The sequence below is a fragment of the Crocodylus siamensis genome, chromosome 7 (genome assembly GCF_052110815.1).
Source record: "Crocodylus siamensis isolate JL-2025a chromosome 7, ASM5211081v1, whole genome shotgun sequence".
NCBI classification, from domain to species: domain Eukaryota; kingdom Metazoa; phylum Chordata; order Crocodylia; family Crocodylidae; genus Crocodylus; species Crocodylus siamensis.
The window spans coordinates 97671054-97692267 of record NC_143401.1 but is presented as its reverse complement, the minus strand read 5'-3'; the positions used below and the strand labels follow the sequence as shown (position 1 = coordinate 97692267).

The window sequence follows — 21214 nt, the reverse complement described above, 5'->3', positions numbered from 1 at the left end:
CACTCAATGTCTTCCCTGTTTAGCCGGAGTGGAAGGGGGCTCCTAGGCTCTTAGTACCTGACAAATGGGCTGCCGCGCCCCCTACCCTGCCGCCTTATGGAATCATAGAGTCAATGAGTCGGGAGGGACCTAGACATCATCTAGTCTGACCCCCTGCCATGGGCAGGAAGGAGCACGGGGGGGTGGCAGAGGTCATAAGACCCCAGCCAGGTGCCTATCCAGTCTCCTCCCGAAGATCTCTGGGGAAGGTGAGAGCACCACCTCCCTGGGAAGCCTATTCCAAAGTTTGGCACCTATAAATTGAAAGACCTGAAGTCACTGGTCACTTTAGTAGCCACCTTCAGGTGTTGCAGTTTTTTTCTCGATTTTGCAAAGCCAAATTAAATCAAACATAAATCAATTATAGTGAGGCTAGATAGTTGTTATGAACACGTAAGGAATATAGAATTTAAAGGTTTCTACTGCCACATTACTTTCTCACCCATCAGCATCAAGTATAATATTTTGTAGGTCAATATACAAACCCTCACAGACTTATTTTGTTCTCAATAATACCTGGAGAGCTCCTTTATTCCTAGTAAATTACATCTAACAATTTACGATGTAGCATCCAGCAGCCTGGTCAGGATCAGGGCCCCATTGTAGGAAGACAGTTCTTAAACCAAGAACCTTGTTATCTAATACCCCTACCCTACAAAGATTTACAAAGTGCTTACGGTTACACACATCAGTAATCTCACTGACAGCACTGCAACTGATGTGTGTAAAAATAAATACAGGTTTAAGTGTTTGCAGCAAGGGGACCTAATTTAAGCAGGATGCTTCTAGTGAGTGTGCAGGGGTTTCACCCAGCTCACAACCCCGGTGTTGGGATGGGCCTTCCAACCTCCTTCACGGCACAGCCCAGAGCCATGGCCGCTATGGCAGTGGTGGGGGGTCCAAAGGTAGTCAAGGGTTGGAGGAAGGGGTCCGGCAGCGGCAGTGAGCCCAGCTGGCTGCTAACAGCCATGGCCAGTGGGGTAAAAGGGCCCCGAGTTCTGTGGCAGGTCCCACCTCACATCAGGCTCCATAGAGAGGCTCCGTAGGCTGGATCTGGCCCACGGGTCATGTGTTTGACACCCCCAATCTAGAGTGATCTATCCCCTATACACTACCCACCCACCCACCCACCATCCTTGGTGTAGAGACGCCAGAAGAAGCCCCACTGCCTGTTCTGTTTAATACCTATTACTAGACCCACTGTCCGTAGACTCGCTGCACCCCAGAGTTGGGGGGCCAGCAGGGTCCTGCGGAGGTCACATCTCATCCAGCCCCTGCCTGAGGCAGGATCAGCCCTGTCCAGACCACGAAGGTGTCTAGTCCTGTGTGGAGGCTGGCTGTACGGCCAGCCTGCACCACCTCCTGCAGCAAGGAGTTCCACTGCCCTTTTGTTATTTTTAAACCTGTCTCCTACTCCCAGCAGTGCGTGCCTCCTTCTTTGAGTGCTCCTGGACTTAGTTCACTGATCGCCTGGTCAACAGCCTTCTCCTTTACTCGCTGAAGAGCCCTGGCCTGGCAACTGCTCCAGGGCCCTGGTCATTTTGGATGCTCTTCTCTGCACTTTTTCTAATCCCACGACCTGCTTTTTGCAAGGCGGAGACCAGTGTGCATGCAGCATCCAGGACGTGGGCACCCCGTGGAGGTGTGCAGCGGCCCGATGCCACTCTCCGAACAGAGCCCAACATGTCACCGCCTGGTAGGGCCAGAGCCGGGGTTCGCAGGGACCTATGTGCAACGCCTCTGGGGTCTCTTTCCTGAGCCGCAACAGCTAGTTCAGACCCAGCACTGCGCACAGCTAATCGCAGCTATTTTTCCCTGTGTGCAGTACCTTGTCCTTGACACACAAGTTCACCGGCCAGTTTTTGCCCCCTCACTTAGCTGGGCAAGCTTTCTGCGGCTCCTCTCTGCCTCTGTGAGATCCAACAGCCTGGACAGTGTCATCTGCACATGTGGAGATTTCATGGGTCCCCCATTTCCAGCTCGTGGATGAAAACATGTCTTCTCTTATGCCAGACTCTCTATTCCCTGGTCAGTCAGGGAGCTCTTCGTCACACCTGTTCTGGTCTGAATTCAGTATTGCAGGTGAGGTCTCACCAGCACCTCTCACCATGGCATTGTCACTTCCTTATTTCAGCGGGAAACACCTTGCCCAATAGATGCCTAGATCCCGCTGGCCACGAGTGCATTCACAGGCACACCCCTTCGCAGCTCGTCCTTGTCCTCATCCTGGGGTGGGCTCGTGCAGAGAGGGGTTTCTCCTCTGGTTTCATTCCTGGCTGAGGAGCTCCCAGCTGGTAGTGAAATTCCTGTCTCCAAGGCACGACCCCACATTCTGTGTCACTCCGTTGCATCCTCTTTCTGTGATGCCTGCCAGAGGCCGATCTGGGGGCAGTGGTGCTGTCACCCCCCTGGGCTGCTTCCTGCTCTACCCAAACTTTAAAACCAGCTGCCTGAAGGAGCACCAGCATTTTGAGTCAGGCAGCCAAGAGGGGCACTTATCTAATTCCTTCTAATCTCTTCACCCCATAGGTGTTAACGACCCTCTCTTCTCTTTAGCTGTCTTGATGTCCCACCAGTCCAGCCAGACTTTGTTCTGCCAACCCGTCGGCTGCTCCTGGGCACAAAGCTCCTCTTTCACAGCCCTCCATAGGGTCCTGCCCCCTGGGTGCACAGGGACTTCTGTGCCAGCCCAGGAGGCATCGGTGGCACCAGCCACTTCCCTGTGGCACTGGGGACCCTGCGCGAGTGGTGAGGGCCGGGGAGGGGGAAGCTGGCTCTGGGCCAGACTGTGACACCAACCCTATGGGGGACAAACTGAGCTGACCTGCAAGCCTTGCTCTGCCCTGAGGCCTGTGCCTGGAGCTGCAGACACATGGAGCCACTTCCTTGTAAACTCTTCATTCCACAAGTGTCAATGCCCCTCTCTCCTTGCTAATGTCTTGATGTTACACTAACTACACTACACTAACTACGCTATCTTTTTTTCTGCCCTCTTGCTGCAGGAGCTCTGATTTCACAGCTCCGTGGACTGGTTTTAACTCTAGCTAGAACCGTCACCCCCAGCAAACCTTAATGCAGGGCTGGAAATAACTTTCTATGAAGCATGTGGTGCCCTGCCCAGATGCTCACGAAAGCCCGGCTTGCTCTACGCATCCAGAAAAGCCACAGCCATTAGTTAGTTAGTTAGTAGTAGGGTCAGGGACCTGAGCAGATCATCAAGTCCAACACCCTGCCATGGCAGGAAAGAGTACTGGGGTCAAACGACCCCAGCAGGATGTCTGTCTAGTCTCCTCTTAAAGCCCCCAGGGCAGGAGCCAGCACCACTTCTCCTGGAAGCTGGTTCCAGATCCTAGCCGCCCTGACCGTGAAGTGGCGCCTCCTGATATCTAGGCTGAATCTGCCCTCTTCGAGCTTGTGACCGTTGTTCCTGGTCACTCCTGGCAGTGCTGGGGGGAGCAGGGACTCCCCCAATGCCTGCTGATCCCCCCGGACTAGTTTGTAACAGGCCACTAGATCCCCCTCAGCCTTCTCTTGTGGAGGCTGAGCAGGTTCAGGTCCCGTAGCCTCTCCTCGTCGGGCCTGCCCTGCTGCCCCCGACCATGCGAGTGGCCTCCTCTGGACCCTCTCCATGCTGTCCACATCCCTCCTGAAGTGTGGCGCCCAGAACTGGACGCAGTACTCCAGCTGCGGCCTGATCAGTGCCTCATAGAGGGGGAGGATCACCTCACCGGACCTGCTCGAGATGCATCTGTGGATGCAGGACAAGGTGCGGTTGGCCTTCCTGACCGCCTCCCCACACTGCCGGCTCACGTTCATCTTGGCATCAGTGATGCCTCCAAGATCCTTTTCTGCCTCTGCCTCTGCCCTGACGAGAAGGGAGTTCCCCAGCCTGTAGGTATGGTGCTGGCTCTTCCTCCCCAGGTGCAGCACCTTGCATTGTCGGTGTTGAATCCCATCCTGTTCTCGTCCGCCCACCCCTGTGACCTGTCCAGGTCCAATTGCAGCCTGTTCTTCCCTTCTAGCGTGCCCACACCCCGCCACATCTTCGTGTCATCAGCAAATTTGAACAGGTGCTTTTTACCCCCTCGTCCAAGTCGCTGATGAAGAAGTTGAGCAGTGTGGGCCCGAGGACCGAGCCCTGGGGGACCCCACTGCCCACGTCCCTCCGGGTCAAACGTGACCCGTCACCACCGCTCTCTGGGCGCGGCCCTCCAGCCGGTTGGTGACACATCTGACCGTGTGGGTGTCGACACCACAGCCCCCAGTTTCTTAATGAGAACGGGGTGAGAGACAGTGTCAAAGGTCTTCCAAAAGTCCAGGAAGTCGATGTCCACTGCTGCCTCTGCGTCTAAGGATTTGGTGACCTGGTCATAGGAGGCACCAGGTTGGTCTGACAGGACCTGCTGCTAATGAACCCGTGTTGGTTGCCCCCAAGCATGAACTCCCCCCCCGGCCCCCTGTGGACATGCACCAGGATAACGCTCTCAAACAGCTTCCCCAGGATTGAGGCAAGACTGACTGGCCTGTAGTTCCCCGGGTCCTCCTTCCTCCCCTTTTTGAAGGTGGGAACCACATTGGCCTCTTCCAGTCCTCCGGCCCCACACCAGAGCCCCACGAGTGCTCGTACAGCCGTGCCGGGGTCCTGCAATGACCTCGGCCAATTCCCTCAGCACTCGGGGGTGGAGATCGTCCGGACCGGCTGATCTAAACACATCCAGTCCCGCCAGACGCTCCCTGACTAGATCCTCCCCGACCCTGGGCCTGGGTGCGCCTCCCCGGGGGCCCGAGGGGGTTGGTGGGGGGCTGATCCGGTCCCTGCTCAAAAAAATGGAGGCAAAGAAGTCGTTAAATATGTTGGCTTTGTCGTCTGTGACGACCAGATTTCCTAGCATGTCTTGCAGGGGCCTCACATTACCCGGTACCTTCTTTTTACCCCGTGTATTTAAAACAGGACTTCTTGTTGTCCTTGATCTGCGAAGCTAGTCCCAGTCCCATCTCCGCCTTGGCCTCCCTGACCCCCCCTGCAGCCCCGAGCAGCCGCAGTATAGTCCTCCCTGGGGATGCCCCCCCCGCCATCGGGTGCGCGCCTCCTTTTTAGCAAGGAGACATTCCCGGATGCTTTTGGTGAGCCATGGGGGTTTGTGTGCTCTCCTGCTCCCTTTGATCCTCGTTGGGATTACCTCCCTTTGGGCTCGGAGGATCGTCTCCTTCAGGAGCGACCACTCTCCTTGGACACGGGTTCCCCTCCCCCCCGGACCTCAGGGCTTCCCCAACTATCCTCCTTAGCTCGGTGAAGTCTGCCCTCCTAAAGTCTAGGGCCGCTGCCTTGCTGCAGGCCTTTGCCACCTTGCGCTGGATGGTGAATCCCAGCAGGCGATGATCACTGTCGCCCAGGGGGTCGAGCCCCCGCAGCCCCCACACCAGGTCGTCGCCCGTGGCCAGCACCAGGTCCAACAAGGCGTCTCCCTGCTGGGGCCGTGCACTCCTGGGTTAGATGGAGGTCCTGCATTTGGGCTAGGGACCGACGTGAGCGGTCAGACCTGGCTGACTGCTCCTCCCAGCAGATGTCCGGGAAATTCAGGTCCCCCGTGATGACCACGTCCTTGGACCTAATGACCTCCGTGAGCTGACTTGAGGATTCCTGGTTGAAGTCTTCCCCATGGTTGGGGGGTCTGTAGTAGACCCCCACCATTAAGTCTCTTTCCCCTCGACTGCTTTGTAATCTAACCCAGAGCACTTCAGTGCCCCTCCTCTGACTCCTTGCTAAATTGATGAGGATGTGTATTCCTCCTTAAAGCAGAGCGCCACGCCCCCACCTCTCCTCCCGGTCCTGTCCCTCCTGTACAGCCCATAGCCCTCGACATTCGCCGCCCAGTCGTGCGTTGGGTCCCACCACGTTTCAGTGATCCCCACGATGTCGGGGCTGGTGTCAGCCAGCGGGAGGGTGAGTTCCTGCTGCTTGTTGCCCGTACTACGAGCGTTTGTGTAGAGGCACTTGAGGCCTCCTGTGGATGTGTGCACTGGCCCCCTAGTCCCAGCATTGCCCTGGCCCCTGTTGCTTACCTGGGTATACGTTTCACTCGTCGGTCTAGGCTGGGCTGTACTTGTGGGTGTTGCTTGGTCTGGCAGTCCAGTGATTCCTCCACCCTCGTCTTCCCCTTCCCCTTCCCCCAGTGAGCCTAATTTAATTATGTTTGGGAACTGGCTGGGGGCAGCTGTGGCCTGGGAGCCTGTGCCACCCTCGTTTAATTAATGCTGGGTCACACTCTCCTGTGACCCAACATGCACCAACAGCAGCAGCGCGCGGGGTTGCAGCACTTTCCCCTAGCCGGGGCTGGGCTGATGTCCCGAAGCTCTGCCCTGTGCCCTGCCCACACCCTGGCTGCAGCCACTGGACCTGGCGCCGGAACAGTTTCTAGTCTACAGCCCAAGGCCATCCTCGCCAGGCTGCTCCAGGACTGCATCCCCCAGACCCTCCCTGATCTCACTTGTGTTCAAGTCCATGGCCCTGGAGCACCGCTGCCCACGCTGCTGCTGGCAATGTCTTCCCTAGAGCCTTTGCAGTGCCACGGCCGATGGCACCGCCCCGCACCTGCTGGATGCGCCACAGGGACACCTGGCACCGTCCCGCGTCCCCCACTCCTTCACTTCCTCCATCAGCTCCAGCCCACGTGCTGGTCCCCCAGCACCTGGCTCTGCCCCCAGGACCACCCAGGCCCCCCCTGCACATCAACCCGGGCTTCCTCCACATTGACAACGCTCCCCGGCTCAGCATCATCCTGCGAGCACCAGTGCACGGAGACCCCGAGACCACCCTGGGGCACAGCGATGCCCTCCCTGCCAGGCAGCACAGGGAGCTCTGGGGGCTGAGGACAGATCCTCCAGGGCCAGCAGAGCACCCAGCACCATGAGCCAGATCCTGCCCAGCCCTCCCAACTGAGGCCCAAGGAAGACCTGCCCCGGGCTGAGCAAGTCCTGGTCCTGGTCCAGCCCTTGCACGAAGTCCAGGGCCCCGGAGCCCCTCCCCGGCTGACTGGGCCGGGCCCTGGCCGGTCTCCAGCCCCTGTGGCCAGGGGTGCCTCTCGGCCGAGCTGCGAGGGCCGAACGGTGCCAGGGATCCCCTCTGCCATGGGGCTGCCAGCTCCCACCCCTGCAAAGGGGCTCAGCCCTGCTTGGGGAGCCAGGGGACTGGGACTGAGCTCCAAGCCTGGGTGCCCAGAGGGCTGGGACCAGTCACGCAGGTAAGTGCAGCCCTGTGCTGGGAGGCAGGATGAGGCCACGGGGCCCCACAGCCCACATCTGCAGCCAGTGACACCCTGGGCCCCAGCCTGGCCCTGCGCTGGGCTGGATGCGGCCCCTGCCCCTCCAGCAGAACAGGCAGGAGGTCGCTGGTGGGGCAGTGGCGCCCCTGTTGACCTTCCAGGTGTAGGTTGAGCACAGCCCAGGCCCACCCACCCAGCCCCTGGACCCCCAGCTGGCTGGGCCTGGGGAGGGCGGCACAGGCTCCCAGGCCACAGCTGCCCCCAGCCAGCGCCCAAGGGCAGCACCGCAGGATCCCGGGGTCCCGCCAGCAGCAGTGAGAGGCTGGCAGCTGCACCACAGACTAGTCCTGGGGCTGCCGAGCAGAGACCCAAGCCTGCCACGAACCCAGCTCAGAGCTGCTGCCCCATGGGCTCCTGCAGGGCAGCGGGAGGGTGGGGGCTGTGCGGCGCGCCCTGTGGCAGCCCCTGCAACCGCACCTGCATGGGGCTCAAGGGGGGAGCTGGGTCCATCAGAGGCACCAAGCACAGCAAATTTGCTTCCAGCCTGGAGCAGGGGACCCTGGGACACCCCATGAGGAAGGGGCTGCGGCCCCTGGGCAGCTGTGACAAGACAGCGGGGCACTGTGCCCAGCCCAGGCGAGGCCCGGCAGGGAACGCAGTGCCCCGAGGGCTGTGGCTTGGTCCCTGGGGCACAGGCAGACCCTAAGGTCTTTCTCTGCTGCCCTGGCCCAGGGGAAGCCTCAGCCACCCCTGCCACGGGGTGCAGGTCCCAGGGCCCCGGCAGAGCCAGCCTGGCTCACCAGGGCCCCTGGACATCCACCCCCATGGGCCTTGCTTTACCTCTGCTGCTCCCCTGGGTAGGATGTGACCCTGCCCCAGGCCACGAGTGCCCAGCTCCACAGAGCCAGGGCTGAGCAGCAGGAAGGAGGGAGGCAGTGGGCCGGGGTGGGCACGGAGGTTTATTAGCCATGTGGCGCTGCTGGGAGAGGACACCCGGGAAGCATCCGATAAAACAAACTCCTTGAAAACCAGAAGTCGGCCTGATGGGGCTTTTTTCCCTGTTTTTTTTTTTTGCATTTCTTTAGAAAACCAGGGGCCGCGGGGTGGGGCCGGGAGCCGGGGCTACGTGCGCAGGCTGCGCTGCGCCTGCTTCAGCAGGGTGTCGAAGTCGAGAGAGTCGAACTTGCTGCGGGTGGGAGCCGGATCGAAGTCCTCCCGGTTCGAGTCTGGAAGCAGACGGTGCTGCCGTGAGCTGGGGGGGAGGGCAAAGGGCCACAGGGAATGGGGGCCGAACCCTCCTGCCACGAGCCAGCAAGGGAACCCAGAAGTCCTGGCTCCCAGCCCTGTGCCCAGGCAGAGCAACGCTGCTGCTGCAGCTGGAGTGTGGGGTGGGGGCGCATGCATCAGCCGCACACCTGGCGGCAGAGAAGCAGGTAGCGGGGTGGAGGAAATCAAGGGGGGGTGGGGCAAATTGTGGCCACATCCATGGGCTGCCCAGGGATGAGGGGGCTCACCCAGGTCAGCATAGTTGCGGCGGCAGAACTGGCGGCGCCCGCCGAAGCAGAGGTCGAAGGGCTGCTCATCCGGGCGCCGTAGCGTGTGGCCGCGCTCGATGGCAGCAAAGGCCTCCTCGGCGTAGCGGTATGTCACGAAGCCGTAGTTGTCGCTGCCAGGGGATGAGAGTGTGTCACGCCTGAGCCCTGACAGCCCCGTACCCTGCCCTTGCCTCCTCCCCACGTGTGCCTACAACAGAACCAAGCCCCCGCCATTCGCTCACCCCTCGGAGCGGAAGTGGAGGGTGCACTCCTCGATGTCCCCGAACACGGAGAAGCGGTGCCGCAGCTCCGAGCACGTCATCCTTCCGGGGATCTTCCCAATGAAGACGACCCGCCTCTCCTCCTGCACGGGAGGACACGACACTCAGGGCCATCAGCTACTGCTAGCTGCCCCCGCCCTTTCCAGGACAGGCTGAATGGCCCTTGAAGCCCCTCCATGCACTCATTGCCACCCCAACCCCGTCTGGGCTGCTTCTGCCTGGGGCAGGAAGATTTCCCCCTACTCAGGCTGGTCCAGACTGGGGGGTTTTGCCGTCCTCTGCAGCAGGGGCACAGCCTGGCCTGGGCTCTCTGCAGTGCCCATGACCCCCCCGGCAGCAACAGGACATTGGCGGCTGCAGCCCCTTGCTTTCCCAGGGGCGGGGGTGGGGCGATGCTTGCAGCTGCGTCGGGAGCAACTGCGTCGTGTGGCTCCGAAGTCGGACATGGGGTTTGGGATGGTCCCTGCCAGCCCCACAACGCTGAGATCCTACAAACGGAGCCTGAAACTTGCATCCAGCCATGATGGCGCAGTAGGCACTGCCCCTGTGCCAGGCCATGGGAACAGCCACGCCAGTGTCCTGCACTGCCGCAGGGCCAAACCTGTGCCCTCTCCGGGGCAGGCCCAGCCCCAGGGCTACCCCCAGCCGGGCACAGACCCTGACACTCACTATTGCACGTTCCTTCTGCAGGAGTCTCTGCCTTTGGTAGTGGTCCTGAGAGTCGTAGCTGTACCTGTGGGCAGAGATGGAAGCGCATGAGTGGGGCGGCTGGATGCTGCCCAGGGCAGCACAGACCAGCCCAGAATCCACAGCAGGGGCACGGGAGGACCAGGCCACCCCCTGGGCCTAACAAACAAGAGAAGAACCATGCCCAGCCCCGGAAGACCAGCCAGGCCTTCCCTGCCCGACTGGATCCCTGCCCTCCTGGGCCAGGAAATGGGGCCCGATGGCTGCTCAGAGCAAGCCCACAAGGCAGCCGCCAGAGACCCCAGGCAGGGGTGGAAGACCAGGCGCAGCTCCCGGCTGGGGCAGTGGAGACCGGGGCCCGGGCCTGGTGCGTTCTTACCGCCTCCTCCGGCTGTGCCTCCTGCAGGGCGACAGGGAGCGGGAGCGGGACCGGCTGCGGGATGTGGACCGGGACCGGGACCGGGACGAGTAGGACGAGGATGAGCTGCTGCGGGAGCTGCCGCAGGACCCGGCGCTGGAGGGCGAGGAGGAGCGGGAGCGGGAGGAGCACCGTGGCCGGTACCTGGGGCAAGTGCAGGGCACACTGAGCCATGTGCATCTCCCCACCCTGGTGCTGCCCCCCCACCCCCCCCGGCCCAGCGCCACGGCGGGTGCAGCAGCACCAGCCCTGCTCTGCAGAAAGTTCAGAACAGCAGCACGTTTTAAGAGGCTGTTCACTCTGAAACCTAATGATGGCACAAACTGGCTATTACTTGCTGCCAAATCAGTGCCACTGGACAGAGCTGGGTTGCTTCCCACGGTCCCAGGCTCTGGCCCACCAGAGTCCTACCTACAGTACAGCCCCCGAGGACACTGCCCTTACCCCCTGCAGACATGCCCTGCTCTCCACCTGCCCCAGGGCAGGAAGTGGGGGACCTACCCAGGGCAGCTTTGCAAGATACCAGTGGGCAAGCTAACCCTGTCTCTGCCACCCAGGTGGCCCACAGCCTCTCCCATTGGCATATGCTGGGGGAGGGCAACCATACGCTTGATGCCCCCACAATGCACGGGAAAAGCCCTGTAGGGAGGGAGCCAGCCATGAAGCCCCAGCTGCCCCCAAGCACTGCTCTGGCACTGCTGGCAACGGGGCTCATCAGCATCAGGGTCATGCTGAACCAGGCAGGGGCCAGGGCCATGTCCCCTCTGCCCAGGCCAAGCTTAGCCACAGCTGGCAGCCCCTCCCCTGCTGGACCATGATCCTCCAGGAACCATTAGCTTGCAGCATGCACCTACCAGGAGCAGCCCAACCCAGGATTGGGGCCCATGGAGAGGGAAGGTGGCAGCGGTGGCCACACCTGCCTACACCAGAGTGGTCAGAGCAGGCCCCGCAGCCAGGGGCCTGGATTCACCATGGACACGGGCAAGGGAGTTGCCTGGGAGACTCCAGGCAGCAAAGCTAGGGCACAAGCACCCCATGCACCAGGGAAGACCAATGCTCCAGGGCAAGGGGCAGCCAAACCTGGAGTGCAGCAGGGGTGGAAGATGGGCTGGGGCATCAGAGGGTCCCCCTGGTGGCAGGCTCCCCACAGCCTCCTCCCACCCCACGGAGACTGGGGCACCCAGAGCCCTGCAGAAGGGAGATGGGCATTGGGACTGAATGCAGGCAGCTCTGGAGCCCCAGCAGGGCAGCCCAGCCAGGTACCAGCAGGCTGGGCTCAGGCACAAGCAGCACAAACCCCGGGGCGGGTGGACGGGGTGAGCTGGTCCCTGGGGCATCTAGTCGCTCCGGGCAACACGGCCAAGCAGCACCCCCAGCTCTTGCTTGTGGGATGGATGAGCCCTGGGCGACCCTCACGGCAGCTGCAAGCCCTGGCCAGGCAGGTAGCACCAGGCAGAACAGCATCAGAGCTGCCCTGTCTTGGGTCAGACCTGGGTCCCACCTGCCCAGTGTCACGTGGCGGCAGAGAGCAGCGGCTGGACGAGAGAGGGGATGGGCCCGAGCAGGGTTTCCCCTTCCTCTCTCCTTTGCAGCCCTTAAAGTCCAAGCAGGTCTGACACAAGTCGTGCCCCGCACTTCCCGCTCAACAGTGACCAATGCTCCTTTTCTCTAACCATGGGTCTGACCCCCTGTAAACCTGGCCGAGCTCTCAGCTCCCACCGCATCTGGGGACCGTGAGTTCCCCCTTTAATCCCAAACTGAGGGAAACACCCTGGTGCTTGCTTTAAAACTGCCAGCCCACTCGTGTCATGCGGTGGCCCCAGTTCTCGTCTGCTGAGCAGCAGTCAGTAATAAACCGCTATCGCCTTTCTCTTCACCCGTCAACGAGACGCTAGAAAATAACTTAGAAGGGCCGGGGGCCACAGGGCAGCTCTGGGGCTTCGTGAAAGTCCTGCAACCTACCCCAGAGCAGGGAGAGCCCAGCCGTGCCACCACTCACCTGCGCCACCGCTTGGGTGGGGGGGACGAGGACCGGGAGCGGGACCGCGAGGAAGAGGAGGAGGAGGAAGAGGACGCCTCGCTGCCCCCGTTGGAGCTGGCGCTGAAGGAGCGACTGGCTTGGCGCCGCCAGGTGCCGTCTGGGGGGCTGCCCGAGTCCCGGCGCACACGGTAGCAGCGTACGGCCCTCTTGGCACCCGAGCGCGGGGGGCGAGCGCTGGGAGTCCGTGTCTCCTTGTCCCGGCAGGGGGACGTGTCCGGAGACAGCAGCACCGAGGCGGGGGGGCTGCCCCTGCCTGGGGTGCTAGTCCGGTGATCCAGTGGCTTGCGGCTGACCCCAGGGGCACCCAGGGCAGCACTGGCAGCAGGTAGTGAGGGGCCAGGCCGAGCCTGCGTCCGCGGGGCAAGGGAGGTGATGGGCTTGATGGTGATGTCCGCGTGATGCTTCACGTTCCAGCGCGATCCCAGCTCGGGCGTGCCGGTGCCGCCCAGGAAGCAGTAGTCGTGGTCTCCGGCACCCACGTGGCAGGAGGCAGGGGGCACGGCGAGCGGGGGCTTCCCGCGGGGCTTGCCATGGGGCAGCGGCTGGGCCTCGATGAGCTTGGTTGTCTTCTGGGCGCCCTCCAGGGCGACGGTGCTCACGGGCCGCGGCTTGGCCAGCAGCGACACGGCGGCCAGGGGCTTCCACAGCTGGTGGGGGGGTGTTGCCGGTGGGGTCAGGCCTGTGGGGACAGAGGGGATCAGGGTGGGGCGCAGGCACCTTGTACACCCCCCATCCCCTCCCACCACGCTCGGGGCCTCCCAACCCACTCAGCCTTTCCCCGACACCCAACAGACCGCCCCGGGCCCCACGGACCTGGTGGCTCGGGCCCACCCGCCACGGGCCCCCTAGATCCCAGCCCCGCGAGGCTTCACCTGCCACGTTGGCGAGCTCGGGAGCCTGCAGGCTGTCCAGGGACTTCTTGTCCTGCTGCGGCTCCACTCTGCTGAAGGGGAAAAGCCGCTATGACATGCAGCTGCCACGCGCGGCGTGAGCCAGTCGGGGTCCTGGACCGCGCAGTGCTGGCTGTGGAGGCCCATGGCCTCCAGGTCAGAGCTCTTGGGTCCACACAGGGAGGGAACAGACTCATGCAGGGGGCACGCAGGCTCCCCGACGTCAGCCAAGGGCCCCAGGCGGGGACCCGCTGCCCAGACACCCGCAGCGCCTCTAGATCTCCTGCTGCTATTAGATGACAGAGACCAAATTCCCCCCACCATGTTGGCATGGACCAGCCCCCAGCACTCACCCCACGCTGCTGGCAGACGGCTTGTCTTTGGGCCCCTCCGCTCCAGACTCCTCCTTTTTGGCTAGAAAGAGAGAGGAGAAACTTGTCATGGGCCAGGCTCGGGGTGCCTGGGAGGGAGAGCCAGCAGTCCGTGGTGCAGCAAGCAGATGAGAGCGCCCATCGAGGTGTCTCCTGCCCAGCACGCACCGCTACCTGGGGCTGGTGCTCCCACGTGCCACGCTGCATCCCCAGACTGACCCATGGCTCAGGCGGCACCAGCAACCGCTGCGAGCCTGGAAATGAGGGCTGCGGAGGTCTGGGCACGGCAGGGACGCCCCACCCGAGCCAGGACCCAACATCAATCAGCGAGAACCGGCATGAGGCCGGGGCCGCAGGGTCCTCACCTTCCGTCTTCTCAAACTGCTCCAACAGGCTGGACAGGTCGGAGGCTTCAATGCCTGAGGGGGAGAGAGAAAGATGCAACTTGACCCTGTTTTGTGCTCCCAGCACATCGCTCCTGCGGGACCTCACAGACGTGGCCCCACAGGCCGACGGCACAGGACCCCCCCCAGGCCCCGGCGGCCGGCTCACCGATCTCGCTGATGAAGGCCTGGACGATATCCTCGCAGCCGCTGGGCTGGGCAGGGCGGGCCAGGGGCCGGTGTCTCCAGGGCCGGGCAGCAGGCGGCTTGGCACCGTCTCGCGCCCCCGTCGCTCTGCCGCAGACGGTCTCACGGCCGGCAGGCGGGCGAGGCGCCGGGTGGGCTTGTGCCGGCACGGCTCCTGGCGAGCTCCTGGCAGGCTTTGCCGGGGGACAGGCGGGAGGCAGCTCCCTGGTTGTAGGGGGCTCTTCCACGGGCCCGGCTGCAGCAGCCGGTGGGTCTTCTGTGGCAGCAGCCGGCAGCTCTTCCGCGGTCTCGGCGGTAGCAACCGGCGGGTCCTTTACGGTAGCAGCTGCTGGCACCGTGGCTTGGGCAGGTGCAGCCTGCGGGTCCTTCACGGTAGCAGCCAGCAGCTCCTTCGCAGCCTGTGCCGCAGCAGCAGCGGGGGCAGCCGAGGGCCTCTCCACAGGCTGCGCCTGCCGCCTGGGGTCGGATGCCCTGCTCGTCTTGGCTGGGGGCTGGTCGGCGGCCGCATGCGGAGCGGCCTGGGCGGGTGCCGGTGCCTCGGGGGCAGCAGCAACGAAGGGTGGTGTGGGCAGTGCAGCAAAGGCCGCCGGCTCCGAGCAACCCAGCGCCGGGCTCTGCGGGGCGCTGCTGGGGTCAGCGAACACCAGTGGAGGCCCCAGTTGGGGCAGGGTCATGCTGGGCCAGTACGGGGGCGGCAGGGCTGGGCTCCAGCCCATGGGCGCGTACGGCGCGCCGGGGCCAAAGGGAGGGGGTGGGGGCACGGCTGGGGGGGGCCAGGCCAAGCCTGTGGGCGGCAGCCCAGGCACCAGGCGGAAGGCATTGGGCGAGGCGGCGGCCGGTGGTGGCAGCAGTGTCAGGGGAAAGCCAGAGGGTGGGGGGCCAAAGCAAGGCCAGGAAGGCACCGGTGGGTAGACGGTGTAAGGAGTCGCCAGGCCTGACATGACTCCAGCTGGAGCAGCCCCGGTCACTGGTGGCGGCACGAAAGGCAGCTGCGGTGCGGGGGGCGCTGGGGCCATGGTGGTCAGTGCTGGGGCCGGAGGGGCCTTGCTGGCCGGCGGAGAACCGGCAGGTTTCTCAGAGCCCTTTTGCGTGCCAGGCGTCTCCGCAGGCTGGGCCAGGGGCTGTGCCGGTGGGGCCACCAGGCAGGGGATCTCGGCCAGCTCAGTGGGGGGCTCGGGGATGCTGGGCCACTTTCCGGCCACCTGCTTCTCGGGCTCCTTGCCGGGGCCGGCGCCGGGCGCACGGTGCTGCATGCGCCGGCGGTACTCGGTCAGGCTCAGGGCCTTGGGCCGGGCTTCCCGTGGGGGACACGTGGCCGCCTGGTTCTCAGCCTGTGCTGGCTCCACGGGTGTGGGGCGCTGGGGAGCTTCCCCCGCGGCATCCTGCTCGGTGCCGGGAGCAGGCTCCGGGCTGGCGCTGGCCTGGCACCGGGCAGGCTCGATCTCCTCCCCGCACTGCCCAGCTGCTGCCTCTTGCTCCTTTGGGCTGGGCACGGCCTGCTCTGCCCTACTCTCCACCATGGGCCTGTCGACCTCAGGCTCCCGGGGGGGCTCAGGGCAGCTTCTCCTGTTCCGGGAGCCCCGGGGCCTGCCCCGGGGCCGGGGGGGTGCGTGGCTTGGGCGCAGCTCCAGCTGTGCATCCTTCCTGGCCTGCTCCAGCTGCTCTGCCAGGAAGTTGGACACCTGTGCCGAGGGGTGGGTGGCCCGGCTGGGGGGCGGCAGGGCTGGGGCCTGCCCCTCAGAGGACCCCCGCCACGGGACAGAGGAGGCTGAGCGGAGCCGGGAGGCCATGGAGTCTCCAAGGGGCTGGACCTGGGTGCTCAGCGCCTCCACGCTCTTCTTTTTCCGGCTCTTCCGAGCCCGCTCGCGGCCCCGGCCCCATCCGGAGCCCTGGCACTTCCCACCCGCTGGTGCCTCTGTGCTGGGCCGGGGGTCGCTTTGCAGATGACGGTCCCTCCCGCCTGCCTCTGGTGGGGCCGTGGGCAGGGTCTCCTTTGGGGTGGCCACACTTTGTCCTGTAGCTTTGCTCCCCAGAGCAGGGGTGGGTGCCTGGTGCTGTTGCGTCCCCCCCTCCGCAAGCAATGGCTCCTCCGGGGCACCATGCCCCTCACCCCCAGCAGTGCCTTCCTCCCCGGCTGGGAGCAGGGGGAACACAACAGGGGTCTCCAGGCTCTGGCCATCGCCACCGGACACAATCCCCAGCACGGCGGGGGCAGCGAGCAGGTCCTTGTTGGACGGCTTGGGCGCAGCATCCAGGTCAGTGGCGAAGGCAGGCAGGCAGTAGGGGTGCATGGACTTCACCAGGTCACACAGGGAGCCGCCTGCGGGGCTGATGATGCAGGGCACGTCCCCCTCCCCCAGCCAGGCCACTGGGGGCTCTGCTCCAGCCTCCGCGCTTGCCGGCTCCAGGGTGCCCATCTGGAGGTCTCCCATGGCAGTGCTGCCATCCTGCCTGGGGCTGGGCGCCTCGTCGTCCTCCTCCTCCCCGTCACTGCGCTGCAGGGCCGGCTGCTCCTGTGCCCAAGGCCGGAGCGGCTTCCTCTGCCCCCATCGCGCCTGGCTCGGGACCCTCTTGGGCGTCACCACAGCGTCTTCCTGGCAGCTCGGAGCACGGTCCCAGCTCTGTTCTGTCTCAGCCTGGTGTGGAGAGGGAGGCACGGCAGGGTTATGGCTCCGATGGCCGCTCCCCAGAGCAAAGGAAGCCACAGCCTGGCACAGGCTCGTGGGCAGAGCACTGGTGGCGGCTCCCAGGGGACTCCCTTTCAGTGACCCATGCCAGACCCAGAGCGCCCCAGCCCCAAACCAGTGCTCTACCTTCCCAGCCACCACGGGTGTGCTGCTGCTGCTCTGAGTCCATGGGCCCCACTGGTCCTCCAGGGCAGCGCCGTCCCGTTCAGGGGGGGCCTGGGACAAGCCGAGGAGCTGGAGCTGAAGGGGAGACGGGAGGGTGAGAAGCGGGAATGCAGCACTTCCATGTGGTCCCCCCACCCCGGGGCTGTGTCCAGTCCACGAAGTCGCCTTGGGGCCTAGCCCGGCCTTACAGGGGTCCTGCCCCAGCCAGGCCAGGGCTGCCGCGCGCCCTCGCTGTGCCCCTTGCTGAGCTTCTGGGCCTTAACGGCATGCCAGCCTCTGCCCACGTGCCTGGACCTCCCTATCCCCAGACCCCAGGCAGCTCCCCCACGAAACCACCAGGGGTCGCTGCACTGCCTGCCACAACACGCGCGCGACACGACCTGCATGCTCACAGCACGCGTGACTCTGGGCAGTGCCGGGGCACGGGCACCCCATCTCGGGGCTCTCCTGCCCAACGGGCCCCAGGGGAAGGCGGCACCATGGCCAGCCCAGAACGCCAGGAGCTGAGCAGACCCTCAATTAAACGTGTCGCACATGTGCGCTTTCGTGGCTGATGCTGGTTAAGGGCAGAAAAGGGTCCGTCTGACGCGTGTCCAGGGCAGGGGTGGGTCAGTCAGGGGCAGGGAAACATGTCCTAGGTGTGCCCGTGTGTGCCCGGGCCGTACCGCGCAGCTCTCCTGCTCCCGGGGCGACGCCAGCAGCTCAGCGTCCGCGATAGTGTCGAAGGGAGACAGGGTCGCCTCGTCTGTGCCATCCAGGATCTCCGTGATGGCCGTCAGCAACGACAGCTCGTTGTGCAGCTCCAAGGAGCCTTTGTTCTGACGAGAAAGCCCCGGGAGGGGGAGCGGGGTCAGGGGGCTGCGTACTGCCCGGCGTGGGGCGGACGAGGGCCGCCCCGGTCCCAGGAAGCAGCGGAATCAGCCCCAGCGCCTCCGGGGAGACGGCCCCGGCAGCCTGGAAGGACCCCGGGAGCCGGACACCCCATCCTGTGCTCCAGCTGCCCCACGCGATGACAGCCACGGGCGCGTGGGGCTTCCCGTCCCCTGCCCCATGCAGCACCCTGTTTCCCTGCCCCTGACTTCACCCTCCCTGCTGCACTGCACAGCACTGAGGATCCAGCCCCCGTGGGGCTGCCGTGCCCACACTGGGTGCCCCGTTACCTCATGGTGGGAGCCAAAGTCCTCGATGATGGACAGGACAGAGGAGTCCCAGTAGCTGTGCATCTCCTCCTCCAGCAAGGATGCCTCATCCAGCAAGAAGCACTGGAGGGGAGGGGGAGCAGGTGGGGTAGGGGGCACACACTGGCCTTGCCCGGGCTCACGTGTGCACACGAAGCTGCCGGCGTTGGGACAAGCCCCTCCGGCCACGGGGGCTGCGGGCTTGCAGTGGCTGCCCCAGCCGCAGACAGAGGATGCCGGGAGCTCCCTACTCAGCCAGGAGGAAGCCAGATCCAGGCCTTCCCCTGGCAGACGGGACCCTGGTCCACAGCCCAGGAACACAGAAGCCCCAGGGATCTGTCTACACTAGGGATCCCGTGTCCAGTGCAAGAGAAGAGATGCCCTCCGGACCCATCTACACCAGGATCCCCATGCCCAGCCCAGGAGCGGAGACACCCCACGACCCATCCACACTAGGGTTCCCACATCCGGTGCAGGAGAGGAGATGGGCCCCTGGGACCCATCTACACTAGGGATCCCGTGTCCAGCTCAGGAGCACAGATGCCCCTGGGGTCTGTCTACACTAAGGATCCCAGCATCCTGTGTCCAGCCCAGGACCCGTCTACACTAGGGATCCCGTGTCCAGTGCAAGAGAAGAGATGCCCTCCGGACCCGTCTACACCAGGATCCCCATGCCCAGCCCAGGAGCGGAGACACCCCACGACCCATCCACACTAGGGTTCCCACATCCGGTGCAGGAGAGGAGATGGGCCCCTGGGACCCATCTACACTAGGGATCCCGTGTCCAGCTCAGGAGCACAGATGCCCCTGGGGTCTGTCTACACTAAGGATCCCAGCATCCTGTGTCCAGCCCAGGACCCGTCTACACTAGGGATCCCGTGTCCAGTGCAGGAGCAGAGACTCGCCGGAATCTGTCTACACTAGGGATCCCATGTCCAGCCCAGGAGCAGAGACACACCGGGATCCGCCTGGAATAGGGATCTTGGGATCCTGTGTCCAGCCCAGGAGCGGAGCCCAGGAACCGTCTACACTAGGGATCCTGCGTCCAGTGCAGCAGAAGAGATGCCCTGGGATCCCTCTACACCAGGGATCCCATGTCCAGTCCAAGAGTGCAGACGCCCCCAGGGATCTGTCTACACTGAGGATCTCGTGTCCAGCCCAGGAGTGGACACACACCAGGATCTGTCCGTGCTAGGGATCCCGTGTCCAGCCCAGGAGTGGAGCAGAGATGCCCCTCAGATCTGTCTGCACCAGGGACCCCGTGTCCGGCGCAGGAGCCGCGACTCCCCGGGGCCCCGAGACCCGCGTCCGGTGCGGAGGGGACACGCCCCGGGCCCGTCTACACGCGGGCTGTCAGCGGACGTGGCTGGGATCCCTGGGCGGAGCATGCCCCCCGCGCCGGCGGAGCCGCCGCCCGCGTAGGGAGCGCCGCCACGCCCGGCACCACGTCCCGCGGGCGCTGAGTCAGCCAGGCCGGGAGGAGCCGCCGGGCCCCGCATCGCCACGTGGGCCCGGGCCGGACCACGTGGGAGGGAGGATCCGCCGGGCGCACGTGGCCGCCGCCGCCGCCGCCGCCGCCTCCCCCTGCCGCCGCCGCCCGCTCGCCCGGCCGGCCGGGAGAATGCGGGGCCCGGACACGCGTGGGGCCCACGGGGACGCGCGTGGGGCGCGGGCGGAGACGCGCCGGCCCCCCCGCACCCTCCACGTGTCAACGCCCAGCGCGGCCCCGCGGGCCGGCCCTACCTGCAGCGGCCCCGCGGCAGGGCCCGGCGCCTCCAGGCCGCCGCCGCCGGCCGCGCCCGCCGGGAGCCCCCCGCGCCCCGCGCCGCCGCCCCACGGCGCCGCCATCTTGGCGCCTGGCTCCAGCGCGGCCGCTGCCGGCACCGCCACGTGACAGCCGCTTCCGGGGACTACAGCACCCGGCGGCCCCTCGGCCCCGCCCCCCGCGCGCGGGGCACGCCGGGAGCTGGAGTCCGCCCGCCTGCCCGCCCTTCCCGCGCGCGGCCTGCTGGGAAGTGCAGTGTTAACCCTCCGCGCGCCGGGACGGAGGAGGAGGCGGCTCCCCGGGGGGAGGGCGCCTCCGCCACGTACATCCATGTAGGCATTGACGCCAATGTATTTATATATAGATATGTACATATATATATGCACCTCATTCATTTAAACACATTAATATAGTATAGTGGGGAGATACGAATTATTAATTTAGCTAAATGAATACCTAATGAAACAGGAGCATCTCGCTGAATGAGGTAAATTAATTCCTAATGATGAATAGATGTAGCTAATTAAAACAAATAACTTAGCATCCATTGGTGAACACGTGCATCTAATTATATTAAATAAAGAGCTAATGACAAATACCCATCTAATTAAAACAAGGCCACTAGGTAATGATGAATATATGCATCTAATTAAAATAAAGAACTTAGTATCTCACAATGGGTACATGCATCTGGCACATTAAATGGCTAATATTAAATATGTATCCAGTAAAAACAAGTAAATATCAAATGATGAATATCTGCATCTAATTAAACTAAGTAAATTAATACTGAATACATGCATCTAATTAGTTTAAATGGTTTAGTGTCTAATACTAAATAGATGCTTCTCATTACATTGAGGAAATTAATATCTAATAATGGATACATGCATCTGTTTGGGTTGGTTGGTTGATTTCCGTGAGGACACAAGTGAAGGCGCTCCCAGGGTGCAGTTGGAGAAGCCACGGAGCCAGAGCAATGCTGGGGTGTCTTGGGTGGACCACCTGCCCACAGGCTCCCCAGGCAGACAGCTGCGCTGGCACTGGGCCCGCCTGCAACCCAGCAGCAGGGCCTAGCCAGGCCAAGGGACGGCTCAGGGCCACAGGTGGGGTCGTCCCCGGCCTGTGCGCTGCACCCCGAGCTGTCCCTTGGCCTGGCATGACGCAGAGGTGACGGGGCACGTTTCCCCTTCTGTCATGTGCATCCGTGCATGTGTGCGTGCACAGAGGTGGGGTACTTGGGGCAGAGGCCTCAAGCAGCAGTCATAGTATCAGCAGCAATGGATTGTAATGACCATGACCATC

At 63.7% G+C, this 21214-nt stretch overlaps 1 protein-coding gene across 2 annotated transcripts; it reads right to left on the bottom strand.

Annotated features, from left to right (window-relative positions):
- Positions 1 to 8336: 8336 nt before the first annotated feature.
- Positions 8337 to 20019, bottom strand: PPRC1 (PPARG related coactivator 1). Of its 2 annotated transcripts, none has more exons than XM_090058017.1 (14): positions 19888 to 20019; positions 18127 to 18228; positions 17632 to 17784; positions 16928 to 17041; positions 14077 to 16750; positions 13890 to 13943; positions 13507 to 13567; positions 13136 to 13206; positions 12222 to 12942; positions 10184 to 10366; positions 9787 to 9850; positions 9079 to 9200; positions 8816 to 8967; positions 8337 to 8527 (listed from the first exon to the last, which is right to left on the bottom strand). In XM_090058017.1, the coding sequence occupies exons 1-14, from the start codon at positions 19990 to 19992 to the stop codon at positions 8424 to 8426; spliced, it is 4680 nt and encodes a 1559-aa protein (XP_089914143.1). In that variant the 5' UTR covers positions 19993 to 20019; the 3' UTR covers positions 8337 to 8423. The 2 variants fall into 2 exon arrangements, with proteins under 2 accessions (XP_089914143.1, XP_089914144.1); XM_090058018.1 differs by having other exon boundaries at positions 13136 to 13203.
- Positions 20020 to 21214: the final 1195 nt, after the last annotated feature.

Excerpts from the sequence above, each read along its gene's own strand:
- PPRC1 (XM_090058017.1), bottom strand. The coding sequence starts at position 19,992 with ATGGCGGCGCCGTGGGGCGGCGGCGCGGGGCGCGGGGGGCTCCCGGCG. Across the intron at positions 17,042-17,631 it reads GGGAGCAGGAGAGCTGCGCG|CTCCAGCTCCTCGGCTTGTC; the intron begins GTACGGCCCGGG and ends TCTCCCCTTCAG. Across the intron at positions 13,568-13,889 it reads GCAGTTTGAGAAGACGGAAG|CCAAAAAGGAGGAGTCTGGA; the intron begins GTGAGGACCCTG and ends CTCTCTTTCTAG.